Source organism: Ruditapes philippinarum, unplaced genomic scaffold (assembly GCF_026571515.1).
Source record: "Ruditapes philippinarum isolate M1 unplaced genomic scaffold, ASM2657151v2 ctg701_1_1_1_1, whole genome shotgun sequence".
Classification (NCBI taxonomy): domain Eukaryota; kingdom Metazoa; phylum Mollusca; class Bivalvia; order Venerida; family Veneridae; genus Ruditapes; species Ruditapes philippinarum.
This window is the reverse complement of record NW_026860900.1, coordinates 9,871-25,393: the sequence shown is the minus strand read 5'-3', so window position 1 is coordinate 25,393 and position 15,523 is coordinate 9,871. Positions and strand designations below refer to the sequence as shown.

General features: G+C 30.8%; 1 protein-coding gene across 1 annotated transcript in view; it reads left to right on the top strand.

The window, feature by feature from the left end:
* The window catches only part of LOC132713803 (hemicentin-1-like), a 218,853-nt gene extending 206,053 nt beyond the window's left edge, over positions 1-12,800 (top strand). Inside the window, exons 6-13 of the mRNA XM_060696479.1 lie at positions 2,367-2,690; positions 4,595-4,912; positions 5,070-5,195; positions 6,655-6,682; positions 7,006-7,055; positions 7,388-7,406; positions 11,512-11,591; positions 12,295-12,800. Of these exons, the coding sequence (XP_060552462.1) occupies positions 2,367-2,690; positions 4,595-4,912; positions 5,070-5,195; positions 6,655-6,682; positions 7,006-7,055; positions 7,388-7,406; positions 11,512-11,591; positions 12,295-12,371 (1,022 nt within the window). The 3' untranslated portion in view covers positions 12,372-12,800. The remainder of the gene's footprint in view (positions 1-2,366; positions 2,691-4,594; positions 4,913-5,069; positions 5,196-6,654; positions 6,683-7,005; positions 7,056-7,387; positions 7,407-11,511; positions 11,592-12,294) is intronic.
* The last annotated feature ends 2,723 nt before the right edge of the window (positions 12,801-15,523 follow it).

Here is a 15,523-nt window from a genome sequence, read left to right as displayed (position 1 = left end):
GGTCTCTAATAAGTAATTTAACCATGAATATGTGCAACGCAGAGAATATTGCTAGTTCTGGACTGAATAAATTTCACCTAAAAACTATATATGAGCGACATGGAGAAGATGGACTGTACATTGTTTTTCAAATGAAAAATTGTCAAGGGCAACCCAGGGTGACACATGTTCGGAAAAATTCTAGAAACAATAGTCCCAAAATTAGGGAGCCATTTTACAAATATCGAATAATTCTTTTATTTCGGCCATAAAAATTACTCAGGGGTTCATATCTATGTTATGGGTGATAATGCATTGTCGGGTACAATACTCGTTCTGTTTGACATTGTACACAGCTATCAAACAATATTGGATGGGGCGCTAGCAGCGTCTGATACTGATTTTTCAGCTGTGTTTAAGTGTACCAGAATCAGTTTTGTTCTCAACAAAATGTTAATTAACCTCATTATTTCACATTTTTTGACTTTTTGTCAAAACTTTGTTACTTCAAATACAAGACGGAATATATTTAATGATTGGTCATAAATATTGAAATGAGGCTAAATAGGAAATGCTTTTGATATAGATGTTTTGGATTTTGTAAATGAAAACAATGCTATATGGGGTATGATATGCATTTGATATAGATGTTTTGAACTTTGTAAATGAAAACAATGCTATATGGATTATGACAATGCATTTGATATAGATTTTATGGACTTTGTAAATGAAAACAAATCTACATGGGGTATGGTATGTATTTAATATCAATGTTTTGACATCAGACTAAATTGATTAGAGTGGATCCAATGATTTCTATTAGAACTTTAAGTGGTTCAAAGGCTGAGATTGGTTATATTTTTAAGGTGTGAAATAATAAGACTTTAAAATAAGTTCAGAAAAGCATTTTCTTGAAGTCCTTACGTTGAAATTGAAAATACGAGAATCTGAATATAGAGCGTGTACATATTTGTTACTTGCACTTTCCAGTACCGTCCATGAACAGGCTCAATCAAACCGAGCCTGCAACATTTTCAATTTTGCTGTGTTGGGCTTTCTTTAGGGATTCTGTATTTATCTATTTGATAATTTATTACTTATGTGTGGTGCCAATGCATTTTTGACCTCATTTATAAATTTTATAGGACTAACATTAATACTGATAATAAAAACCAAAAGCAATCTTATTTTCTTAGTTTTTTATTGAGATTTTTTAAAGAGCATTGACAAATGGGCGGCCGTATTTGAAACTGATTAATTGATATTGCATAATCTTATGTCTTATACAAAACTGATATATCATGTTATGACAAAATGTATGTTTTTAAAAGTTAGCGTAAGGGTGATCATACCTTAATGGGTTCATTGATTATTGTCAGAGTTATCACCCTTTAATGTTTTTATTTTTTTAGAATTTGGCTAGACTATTCCTCTTTTACCCTTTATGCAATTTTAATGGAACTCTACAGAATGTATCGGTAGCTCAAGAAGTCGCGCATATTACACGGGTTCTCCGCTTGAATATAACCCTTGAATAAAAACGCATTTTTCAATGTTTTTTGTGTCACCTGCTACACAATAAATGCAATTGTCTATCATGAGGCAACACACGTGATCAGTGATCGCTCTTGTTTTCATATTTTAAGTGCAAGTTCTGATTACCCAATCAAATGTGTGGCGGATGTTCGGAGAGTGGCTCCACGTACCGCTTTTATCAATGATTAGGCTCAAACACACACAATTTGCATTTTAAGCTAGTCGGTGTTTTTAGTGTGAGTTTTTGTGATTTTATATTACCCGTACGACCTTCCTTCAACATTTTCTTCTCCGCACACTTGCATTTTTATGTCTTATTTATTTAAAGAAAATCTTGCTTAGAGCTGATTTCAGCAAAAATAGTTGCTCCTTTTTTGGACCGGCATTTTTTCATCAGTTTCTTATAAAGCCCTTGCCTCCAGCCAAAACCACTGGCATTGTTAATCAAGGTATAATTTTCAAATTGATCACATTTGCTAAATTGTTCTTATATTTTGATACAGTTTATTCTGTCAAAACAACATTGAAAGCAACAGTGAAAAGTTTTGTTGAGTATTTTACCTTTAGATGACTTAGAGAAAATACATTATTCTACAGTTGGTATTTAGGTAACTTGCAAGGTCATGAAACATTTTTGATAGGGTTTAATTCTATTATCCATCAAGAATTTAATTGATTAGTTGCGATAAACAGGAAAGTTTGTATAATTATATATTTAGATATATTGGTCCGTTTACTTAAAATGTTGCTACTTTCGTCCATATATCCGTGTTTTTGCTGAACACTTCCTCAATATTTTTCACATTCCTGTGTAATCGATGTATATTATAATATTTTTTTTCTAATTACAGTGTCTCCAAAGATTCTTAAAGATGATCTTCGATTTTCTGGTTCAACGGGAGACGCAATAAATATTGAAATCCCAATTTACAGCAATCCTGTACTTGACAGTATAGAAATTAAAAGATATGACGGTCAGTCTATTTCTAGTGATATGTTTACTGTCATGGATGATTCTGTAAAGACAAAATTTTACGGAAAAGATGTAACACTACAAGGGAATGTAATTTATCTCACGTTGAATGATGCTAAGGAAGAAGATTTCGGAAATTATTCATTCATAATCACAAATGTTCTTGATACAACGCAGGCTTTTTTTCATGTGATAGCGGAAGGTAAGCAGACATGATTTCATTTACAATCATCAATATTCACCATGAAGCCCTAAATATTTTCATATGTGGGGTTCCTTACATCCGCGGTAAACAAGTAAGCATTATCCCCTGTAAGTGTTTAAAATGGTTGGCAAAAATGAATAAAAAAACATCAACAAAAATACCCCCAAAGAACGCCTTATTGGTGTCACTTGATTTCTATTTTTTCATTTTTTTAAAGGCAAGTTTGGGTATGGTCTTATCAACTAAAACTGTACAAAATGGAAGTGCAGATATTTATTCTTCAAATCTGTGTCATATATTATATAAAGGTGCATTTTTCTAAAACGAAGTACTTTTTTCTGTGTTGAGACATTCTTTTTTTCGGAAAAGGATAATCTCATTTATACGTTAAAACTGTAACTACATATACTTTAAGGTGTGTACAATTTTATACGATTGTACGACAGCAGAGCTGTTAAAAAGTGACGTCTTAAGTAACTGTAATCTTCCGTCTGGATTTAATGCAGCTGCAATATACGGTGTCATTCTTTTTGCAAAAGTCTTGTGTCGCCCTTCTGTATTTTTATAGATAAAGAAGTGAAATTATACATATTCGATTGAAACTTTTGCGCCATTCAATGTTAATCCTCTCGAGAAATAATATGTAAAAAAATTCGCGATGATCAACCTTTACTATTGTTTCTTACGATGGCTCTAGCGTATTTGCACTGTAACTAAAGTGAAAATTATCCGAAAGAGAATTTTACATCTCGCTACTTATCTATTAACAAGAACAGTGTGCTCAACTATTCATTGCTTGATAGTAAAACAACAGCCTGGATAATTTAGACTTTTCGAAGTCCTAAAATGAAAATAGTTATGAGAGTATTGAGTCTATGAAAGTGACACCTACTTTTATGCTCTGTATAATGGTTGGCAAAATTGTCAGGAACAAGTAATTATTGAATACTTAGCACTGACTTTTTTATTTGTATGTTTGCTTTTCACAAAACTACTATTTTTTTATAACGTCTGATTTTAAAAGATTGCATTACACTTACTGCCATCCCCCTAAAAAAATATCTGCCATTGCGTTAAGAATTTAAATGTGTAAACGTACCAAAATCGAGTTCCAAAATGTTATCCATATAACATTGACGCAATACTAGTACATGTTAACTGTCTTTTTCAATGTAGAGCGACATAATTGATTAGTTAATATGACTCTTTATTGAAAACATTCATTTTAACATTTTGGTTGTTAATGGTTAAAGAGTTTTATGTCCGATTGAATTAGGAGCTCTAAATACCGTGCGAATAAAATTAACTATCATGATGTACTGCTTAAGGCTTAAAGGCCATGTGACTTTTGAACGATATTATATTATTTTCCGTTAGATCTGTTTATAATTAAATGTGTGTATTAACATATCTGTTGTTACACTTTATCGTTGTATACGTTAGATACAGTTAGTCGTATTTTCTTGAAAAGAGTCTTCTTCTAGAAGTGAAAAAGACTGTTTGCTACGACAAGCATTTATTTACTTAGACAATTTAAACAATATTCATATGTGTTAAATATAAAGGATATTCTATGTTACAATTTTTCCCATTTGATAATGGATCCAATTTAATTTTACTGATAATATGTTTTTAGTTTTATTTAATATTTCATAGGATATAACTTTATACCATTTAAGCAAACTAAATTGTTATTTCGTTTTTGTTTTCTTTTATTTTCTAAAACCGACATAATATCTCTTAATGTCGAACTACATAGTGTCGGAGTCACATAAAATAAATGTCATATACACCGGCGTTTTGAGAGAATTTTCTTTGATTCAAAAATATTATTGGTCTGATTTGTTTAGATATGTGTTTTAATACATGTCGGAACTGGAGATTTATTTTCAAATTTTCAGGTCCACCATTGCCACCTAAATTCTTACAGTTCCTGTCTGCAAATAACATACTGAAATTTGTGTGGCAAAAAGATTTCAATGGAGGACTTCAACAATATTTTATTATACAAACATCGATAGCGGGTACAGAAACATGGACAAATCTGTTAAATGTTAGCGAGATAGACAGTAAATATAGAGTTAACAGTACTTTCTATACTGTAAATATAACGGGTCTTTCACCAGGAAAATATACTGCTCGAATATTTTCTCTCAATTCAAAAGGAGGATCTGAACATATTGTTTTAGCAACAACATTTGATGTTGTTTTAGAAACAGGTAACAAATATTTTTGGTTGAATATTCAAAATAAAATGTTTACTTCTTATAAAAGCCTTTAAAGTGCTTACGTGTTCTAAACGATTATAATAAGACCGAAATCAATCTAAATTTATTGTGTTACTTTGGAAACTAAAGTGATAAATTTACATTCTAGAATTTGAGGGCGACAAACAAGATGATAGAACTGGAGTAATAGCGGCTGTGATTATTTCAGTTGTACTAATTGTTTCCTCTATTTGCATCGGGATTTTCATTTGGAAGAAAAGAAAAACAGCAAAAGGTATACATTATTTGTACAATATATAACAGAGTAAGCAATTTCATGTTTATGTGTTTTATATGTTACGCATTATGTATGAGTTTGGTTAGCCTGGGTTCCAGTCCGTCGATTTTTTGTTATGTTTTTGCAAATCGACATAGTAGTATCAAAACAACGAACGGATACGGAATATTTTAGCGCAAATGTTATGAATAAAAAAAATTGTTATAAATAAGCAAAAACTATCAACGCATGAATCCCAGGCTAGAGTTTGGTACGTTAACAGTAAAAATCATAGAGCGATTTTCTGAATATATATATACGAGGGGTGTTCGGGAAGTTTAAGGATTTTTGCTGTATTTTATTCCTTATGGTGGGTTTTATCCATATTTCACAAAATGTAATTTAAATATGTGCTCAATATGTAGTATAACGCTCACTATCAAGAATAGACAAATACCGCTCGAAACTTGTTTTATTTAGGAACCGCATAACGCATACCCGGAGCACTCCGATTTTATCGTATTTAAGTAAATGGTTCCGATATATTTAATTGATAATAATTTTCTTAAATTACAATTGAAAACGTCACGAAAAAGCACGAGCGTAAAATACAACGTCAATGTCATTTTCTGAAAATTCTACTTGTAAAGCGTTACAATTGTTTTAATAACAACAGTTTTAACATCACTGGTGCTTACACAAATCAAGAGAAAAATGACGTCAATAGGCCACATTGAAGTCAGGGAAATCGTTAAGTTTTGTGTAGGAATTGAAAAGACACCAACGGAGACGTATAAAATGATTCAAGCATCTAGAACAACAAAGAAATGCTGCAGATCGCTAGTATTTAGATGGCACGGCATGTTCCGAAACGGAATAAAGTCAATATAGGATGACAAGCGATGCGGTCGACCGATGGATTTCCGTTGTTTTTTTTTTCGGAAATCAAAGCACAGCTGCATGGTCGACGCTTTTATTCCGGGTTGGAATTACAATTGAAACCCAGAGAATAGTTTCGTCATTCGACAACATCTGGTACAAGGACACGTACGACAAATGAGTCAAGAGGCATTAAAAATGTATCGCTGTGAATGGAGGTTACGTCGAGAAGTGAGTCGATATGACGATCGGGGAATTTGACGTTAACATATTTAGCACTGACGTGAAGTTAGCGTGCTCCGGGTTTGCTTCGGTGTATGTTTTGTTTTATATGTAATTTACTTATTGTTTAATGTATTTCATTGTAATTTTTACAGCTGGCTGTTAAAGAATTAAATATTTTATGGTATTTTTCTTGCTTTTCAATTCCTATTATTTATCAAACTACATCAAAAGTCCTTAAACTTCCCGAACACCCCTCGTATATATTTTAATTTGTTCACGATATACCTTATTATATAAATATTTATTGAGACATTTTTAGTTTACATATATATGTTTGACACCTTTAATAAAACATGTCTTTTCTTCCCAACAGAACAAACTATGCAAAATTTATATGAATCGTAAGTATTTTTATGTTAATGCGTAAAACAGAGCTCACATACAAATATATTTCAAAGATTTATTTATTTAGCTGGCTCTGAATTGATTTGCATGTTTATATTTGAATAGTAAACCTCTATTTCCGAAAACATTCAGAATATTGTTTAGATAGTTGAAAATGTAACGATATACACATAATATCACGTTTCCTTAGTCTTTAAAGATATTTTAAAGGTATTTACATATATATTTTGTTTCAGTTTTAACTCACTAGAATGTACATTTAGTACTTTATTTTGTATCATGATAATCACTCTTGTGGGAATTCATTTATATTTCACAGAACAGCTCAGTTTGATTCAACATCAAATGTACAATATGAAGACCTTCATGGTAAGACTTGAAAAACTTGATAAAACACTAAGTGAACTACCGATCATTTTATATGTTATTGATAAAATAAGAAAATGGATCAGTTATCAATTGCTGAATTTATGAATTACAATATTTGACAACATTATATTCGCTAATTTTTCAATAATCTTGCATTGTAAAGATAAATCAACTGTGTTTGAAAACATACATAGTTTCTAAATATTGAAACATTCTGTACGTACTTAAAAGAAACAATAACAGTTCAATAAACATAATTATGGTTAAAGCATTCTTTACATTCTATTTGAAAATCGAGAATTGATTTTTTTTGTCCATTTTTATACAAACAGGTTTAACGGATGCAAACAAGTAAGCTATACATTTCCATTTATATTAACATTCCGTTTAATTTTATCTGTTTTGAGATCACCACAGTTTATACACAATAATATGTTATAAGCTTTGTTAAGAAATGAGTTCATAAGGGTTTGTTATAATAGCAAAAAATGGTTCCTTTGCCAATGTTGCATGCTTGCTAAAAGAAACAATAATAATGATAATTTAAAAAAGGAAATCAAAAGAAATGTGTAATCTTATTGAGGAAACTTAGTTTAATTGGTGAACATTCTTTTTTCTAGTTCTGTTTAGTTTATGATTTTCGATGTCAATAGTTTGACAAAACTAATACGTTAAGAAACATTTTGTAGTTTTATTTATACCCCTGAAATTGTGAAATGTGTGTAAAAGAGATGGCTTAACAGCTTGCCTGACATTTTTATATTTCATTAGTAAACATTTTTGGCAAATATTCAGAATAGTGTATAGATAGTTTTATTGAAAATATAACGATGCCCCGAAGATAGAGGCCGAAATATTACGAGTTTTAACTCAACCCTCTTCATATTTGACTAAACGGACTGATACCGGTTTCAATCAGTCAATAAGTTATTCAATGTAACTACCCATTTCCTCTGTTTCGTTTGATAATATTCCAACACACCACTTTTCAAATAACAAAAGGGAAGAACGTAGTAAATCGACCCTTCTTTCATTTATTGTTTGATAATATTCCAACACACCTCTTTTCAAATAACAAAAGGGAAGAACTTAGTGAATCGACCCTTAAAATGAAAGATATACGATATGTTTGGCGTTTTTTGTTGTTAGCTCGACTTTTTTTTTTTTTAAGTAGAGGTATTGTTATAGTCGGGTCGGCGTTGCCGTTGTCGTTCCCGTTGCCGTTCCCGTTGCCGTCCGCAAACTTGTACCTGGATCATAACTTTTTTATTTTTTGGTGTATTGTCTTCATACTTGGCCACAAGAATCCTTGGACCTTTCAGTAGACCACACTAACCTTGACCTTCATCCATAAATGACCTTGACCTTCAAGGTTAAAAGTCCAATTTTTTCTTGTTCATGCTGTTATTGGCTGTAACTTTGTTATTTTTGAATGGATTGTCTTCAAACTTGGACATAATAATCTTCAAGGATATCCCTTAAAAATAACCAGCCAGACCTTGACCTTCACCTTGACTTTGAAGGTCAAATTATTGAAATATTCATTTTTTTGGCTATTATTTGCTGTAACTTTGTTATTTTTGAATGGATTGTCTTGAAACTTGAACATAATAATTTTCAAGGATAACTCTTAAAAATATACCGAAATACTTTGACCTTCACTCATTAATGACATTGTCTTTGAAGGTCAAATTATTGAAATTTTCATTGTTTTGGCTGTAACTGACTGTAACTTTGCTATTATTGAAGGGATCAACTTCATATTATAACGGAACATTGTTGTTTATCAAACCCAAATTTGCTTGGGCTCTTTAATGACCTTGACCTTGAAGGTTAAATTTCTGAATTTTTCAGATTTGTGCATTAAATGACCATAACTATATATTTATTGGTGTGTGTGTGTATATTTATATTTATACATAGCTATCATCATCATCATCATCATCATCATCATCATCAACAAAAAGAACAACAACAACGTATATTGCATGTTTCTATTTTTAGAATTGTGTGTTTCTATTTATAGATTTGCGTGTTTCTATTTATAGAATTGCATGTTACTATTTATAGAATTGCGTGTTTCTGTTTTTAGAATTGCTTGTTTCTATTTTTAGTATTGTGTAATTCTAATTATAGAATTGCTTGTTTCTATTTATAAAATTGCGTGTTTCATTTTTAGAATTGCGTGTTTCTATTTTTAGAAATTGCGTGTTACTATTTATAGAAATTGCGTGTTTCTATTTTTAGAATTGCGTGATTCTGTTTATAAAATCGCTTGTTTCTATTTATAGAATTGCGTGTTTCTATTTTTAGAATTGCGTGTTTCTATTTTTAGAAATTGCGTGTTACTATTTATAGAAATTGCGTGTTTCTATTTTTAGAATTGCGTGTTTCTATTTTTAGAATTGCGTGTTACTATTTTTAGAATTGCGTGTTTCTATTTTTAGAATTGCGTGTTTCTATTTTTAGAATTGCGTGTTTCTATTTTTAGAATTGCGTGTTTCTATTTATAGAATTGCGTATTACTATTTTTAGAATTGCGTGTTTCTATTTTTTGAAATTGCGTGTTACTATTTATAGAAATTGCGTGTTACTATTTTTAGAATTGCGTGTTACTATTTTTAGAATTGCGTGTTTCTATTTTTAGAATTGCGTGTTACTATTTTTAGAATTGCGTGTTACTATTTATAGAAATTGCTTGTTACTATTTTTAGAATTGCTTGTTTCTATTTTTAGAATTGCGTGTTTCTATTTTTAGAATTGCGTGTTTCTATTTTTAGAATTGCGTGTTACTATTTTTAGAATTGCGTGTTACTATTTTTAGAATTGCGTGTTTCTATTTATAGAATTGCGTGTTTCTATTTTTAGAATTGCGTGTTTCTATTTATAGAATTGCATGTTACTATTTTTTGAAATTGCGTGTTACTATTTATAGAAATTGCTTGTTACTATTTTTAGAATTGAGTGTTTCTATTTTTTGAATTGCGTGTATTAATTTTTAGAATTGTGTGTTTCTATTTATAGAATTGTGTGTTACTATTTATAGAATTGCGTGTTTCTGTTTTTAGAATTGCATGTTTCTATTTTTAGAATTGCGTGTTTCTATTTATAGAATTGCGTATTACTATTTTTAGAATTGCCTGTTTCTATTTTTTGAAATTGCGTGTTACTATTTATAAAAATTGCATGTTACTATTTTTAGAATTGCGTGTTACTATTTTTAGAATTGCGTGTTTCTATTTTTAGAATTGCATGTTACTATTTATAGAATTGTGTGTTTCTATTTATAGAATTGAAAAATCTTGTTAACACTCTAGTGGCTTCTGTTTTGATTCAAATATCCTGAACGTTGGTCTGAAAGTTTGTTTTGATGATTTCTAGATCAAGTTCAAATATGGGTCACATAGGGTCAAAAACTAGATCACAACACCACCGTCAAAATATCCAAAATCCCTGTTAACATTCTATTGTTCACAATTTGACTCAATTGTCATCAAACATGGTCAGGATACTTGTCTAATTAATTGCTCGTATGAGTTCGAACATGGGTCATCTCTGTTGAAAAACTAAAATAGAGAAATCGTATTAACTCTCTAGTTGCTACTTTTGTTATCCAAATATCCTGGAAATTGGTAGGTCTGCAAGTTTGTTTTGATGATTTCTAAGTCTAGATAAAATATGCATCCCCTTGGGTCAAAAACTAGGTCACACTGCCCAAATATGGCACAACTTTGTTAAAACTCTAGTGGTCACATGTTTTACTCAATTACCAGGATGCTTGTCTAAGTAATTGCTCGGATGAGTTCGATTCGTCAGGTGAGCAAACTAAGGCCCTGTTGTTTAATTGCTACAATACTTTAAAGTGTGAAAATATTCACTTTTAACGAGGAGAATTTGTTCACTATCAAATTTGAAATGAAATTAAATAAGGGGAGATAGTCCAAAAACCTATTTTTCTTTATTATTTCAAATGTATTTTTCTCAAAAACCGTTTAAGTCTGATAATACGGTTGCGGAGTTTTGTTCTCTTTTCTGTGTTGATTTTATTTAATATCCAGCATTGAAAAAAAGTGGAGCGCGCTGTTCAGAATGAAATAAATTTGTAAGGATCTTAAGCTAAATCTGGTGACATTGTTTACAGCTTGTTTTGGAATCATCATGCAATATGTCCATAACCATATGGTCGATTTTTGAAAGAGTTACATTACAAACGTATACTATACTTAAACAGAATAAAACGTACCGTAACAAAGTGTTATGCTATTGTAAATAGGAATTTAACCGTTTAGCAAAAATAGAAAAAAAGAAAAAAAAAGAAAAAAAATAGAAAAAAGTACCAACATATTTCTATTTACATGTATTTATTTTCTAATTATTCTTGTTCGAAATTATAACAAATATCTTGTACTCTGCTGTCAAAAGAAGTTTATTATGTTTAAATACATACATTCCATAGATTAGAAACCTATGACAGTTTAGATATAAGAAAGGACGATTCTCGATTTCAAGCCGCCTCAACCAGCAAAAATGACATAGGTAAGAAATATTATGCTAAACAACCAAAAAGTATGATATTTTAATCAAAATTCATTTAAACAAATTGAGTCAATGCACAAGTCACACAACAAGGGTATGTCAACCTGAAAATGTGATTAAGTTGTGTGCAATATAAATACTTGAATACAGATTGTCAATGCATTCACAAGGCGTCATGGTGATATTTTTGCAAACGACTTGAAAAAAGGGACCAGGTACAGATAACGTGCATGCATAACTTTTTAAGTTTTTATTAGTTGCATACCTTGAATATTTGAGTTTAAGAAAAAAATAGCATTTTGGCAAAAATTTGCACCTGTTGAGAACTCAAGTCCGAAGTTTGTTCAATTCGCACATAAATGTTTTTTGAAATGTTCGCATCGGCCATGAGGCATTCTGTATTATTCATATAATTCATTATTAAAATTTTAACGTTCAATTTTGGTAAATAAATATCGATTCTACGGAAGCAAAACTCAGTTACCTTGGAAAAACATATATTTTCTGCTACATGAAAATATAGAGAATACAGGGATTAGTTTTTCTTAAGCACAATATAGTGATATCAAACTCGTTTTCAAAGTTGCAAACTAATGCAAGATCGTTACGATAAAAATAGTTTGTTATTAAAACCTTTAAAAACTGATGTTTAATTGCCTAGTGATATATTTTCTTAAAGATCAAAAATATCTTTACTTTTCAGCCCTTCAAACGTACGATACCAGTGACAATGTGAACATGTACGAAAACCTGAAAATTGGAAGCTCAAAGATGAATTAATAGAGTATTGATGAACAAATATTCTGTTGAAAATAATTAATTTTGTCTTTGAAAGTAAAGCTTCATCTCAGCGGTTCATTATGGACTGAATTTTTCTATATACCGCCGCTATCATGTTGCAATTATATTAAACAATATGTGTATATTCATAAACACGTATATATGTGTGTGCAAATATGCATCACTTAATTATGGATCATCTGTGGCTCTGGTCAGTTTCCCGTTCGTGCCAGAACAAATGCACTGATGGTACACCAGTAAAGATAGAATCGACATATAAGACCATTACTGTCTTAGTGCGACGTATGGTCTAACTAAAAACTCATTGTTGATGCTTGGTAAACAATTTTCCTGTTTACATGACTGTTAAAATCTATACATGTATATTCATATCATACGAAAATTATAACAATAGCATTTATCGTTTATAATAATAATCTATATTATACTTCATGTCTTATACATAATAATCTCGTAAAAATGAAATAAGTAATGTAATTATGTTCCTATTTGTATTACCCAAAGACCATAATTTTTAATTATATCAAATAAAGATGATTATAACCAAAGCTTAATGTCAAATATCAATCGTATAGTTGTCACTGTTCAGGCGTAAGAATTGCAGCAGCCGGTTATTCATGCGTTATAGTACGAGGCGATTTAACGGGTTCGAATAACTGGGCTTTTGTATCTCTTAGCGTCAGTTGGTGAGGTGCTTTTGAAGTTTGTAAAATCTAAGGTTAGTCAAAGTCATCTTCCCTTTTTCAGAGCAATATGACTTGTATAAGTGTGCTTTAAAACCATTGATACATGCCAAAAAACAACCATAATGTTGGTTCTTATATGAAAAAAAAATAATAAAGAAACGTGCAAATAATATTAAACAAGACAGTAAAAAAGAAGAAAAAAAACATTATGCACAAGTGTTGCAGCAATTTAGACCCCTCCGCGCAAAATAAATGCGCTCATTACAGATACCTCACCAAATCATTCCTACGCAGCAAGTCATTTTCCAATTAGAATAAGTACTTTTGTCCATTACATAAGCATGATTAAACATGATAATACTAATGACAGAGTTGCAGCAATTTAGACCCCTCCGCGCAAAATAAATGCGCTCATTACAGATACCTCACCAAATCATTCCTACGCAGCAAGTCATTTTCCAATTAGAATAAGTACTTTTGTCCATTACATAAGCATAATTAAACATAATAATACTAATGACAGAGGGGCCAGATATGTAATCAAAATATGCTTTAATTAATGCCTACCTATTAAGGAATGTAATTCTAATACAAACAAAGCTTACAAAATGACAGTAGTGCAATATTGGTCTGTTTGTGTCACTATTGTAGCAGAGATGAAGATAACATGTTATCTTTGTCTCTGACAGTAGTCAGTAAAAAGGATGATATTAAAATATCACAAAGTATGTAAATTTTCACATAAAATGCTAATAATTTTCTACAAATATCAACAGCTAATCATGGTAAGAAATAATAATAATAATAATAAAAAACACACACAATTGTAAATAAGCCAAAACAAAAACTTTCGTCGATTTTATATTTTGAAATGTCAGTTACATGTTTCACGGCAAATCGAATACACCCATATGGCGAAGGGAGACTACCTACTAGTTTCCCTTACATACGTACATATCTAGCTGTATTTGATCTGTAATATAAGTCTCTGATCAATATCATTATTTTTGCAGTCTATATTACCCGACTAATTATTTTCTAAAACAGTTTCAGGCACAAACATAAAACTATTTTCCTCAGCAATAAAATACACACATAACCCACGGCGTACTAAAAATAATTAGTATTTATTAAAGAAGATACAAATGATAGAAATATATTGCGGAATTTAAGTTTAGTTTGTTTTGCTTTGCCTTTTTACTGCCTTTCCAGCGGTTGAGGCGTGCAATTTGTTCCTGTTCTCACTCATCGAAGGGAAACCCAATATATGACTTTAAATAATATTTATCGGAATGAATATATGGTTCTGGATTAATTTTTAGTTGTTAATCAAAAGGATTAATTGATCAAAATCAGGTCTATTGACACAAACTAATAAACAAAATTAGCTCTGCGACCACATAAAGTGGCGCAATTTGCTAAGTATCTGTGCTCTGAAGGTTGGAGAAAAATATTTTTAAGACATGTATGCTATATTAATCTATGTACGTGTAAATTCTGCGAGACCTACCCCCCCAACCCCACTAACTTACTGGGCAGACCCATGTATTAACATGTTGTGAAATATTTTTCTCTATGATCAATACATTGTAGCTTCCATAAGTGTCACCTTAGACAGGGGATCTATTGACCCCAGGAGCATGATCTATAAAAAATTTGTAAATGTAAACAAGGCAATGTTTCATGCCAAATTCATATTAAACATAAAATATAACTTGTGATTTAAAGATTTGTAGGTAGTTATATCTCATTGGGTAGATATTCAGTGCGATAGAAATGTAACTCTGCATTACCTAATTTTAGAGTAATTGCCTTTTTTATTTTTACACTGAATCAGAACTCTAAAGCCATAAGCGGTATAAACAAAAAACTTTGTAGGAACATAGATCTCATTTAGGAAAAGTGCAATACAGAAGAACCATAACTCTGCCTGGCCTATTTTTGGAGTTATAGCCTTTTGTTCATTTATTTACTTTGATCTTTGTCAGGAATATAACTTGAAACTATAAAAGGTATCAATTAAAATTTTTGTAGGTCGGTCAATCTCATTTAGAAGATGTGCAGTGAAAAGGAACCGACCCTCTGCCTAGCCTTATTTTGAAGTTATTTCCTTTTGTTTATTTTTACACTTTGAACATCTTAAAAGACATATCTCTAAACCCACAGGGGTATTAACAAGAAACTTTGTATGTAGACATATATCATTGAAAAGAAGTGAAGTTCAAAAGAACCATAATTCTGCTTTGCCTTGTATTGCGCATTTTTTATTTTTAAAATGTCAATTTTGTCAAGGACATATGTTGAAAACTATCAAAGGTATCAATATGAAACAATGCAGGTCGATAGATCTCACTGAATAAAGTTCAGTAATCTTAGGGAGAAAGAACATATTTCCCTTACTAGAAGCCATGCAAAACTTCAAATCCAAACTTTAATTTATCTTAT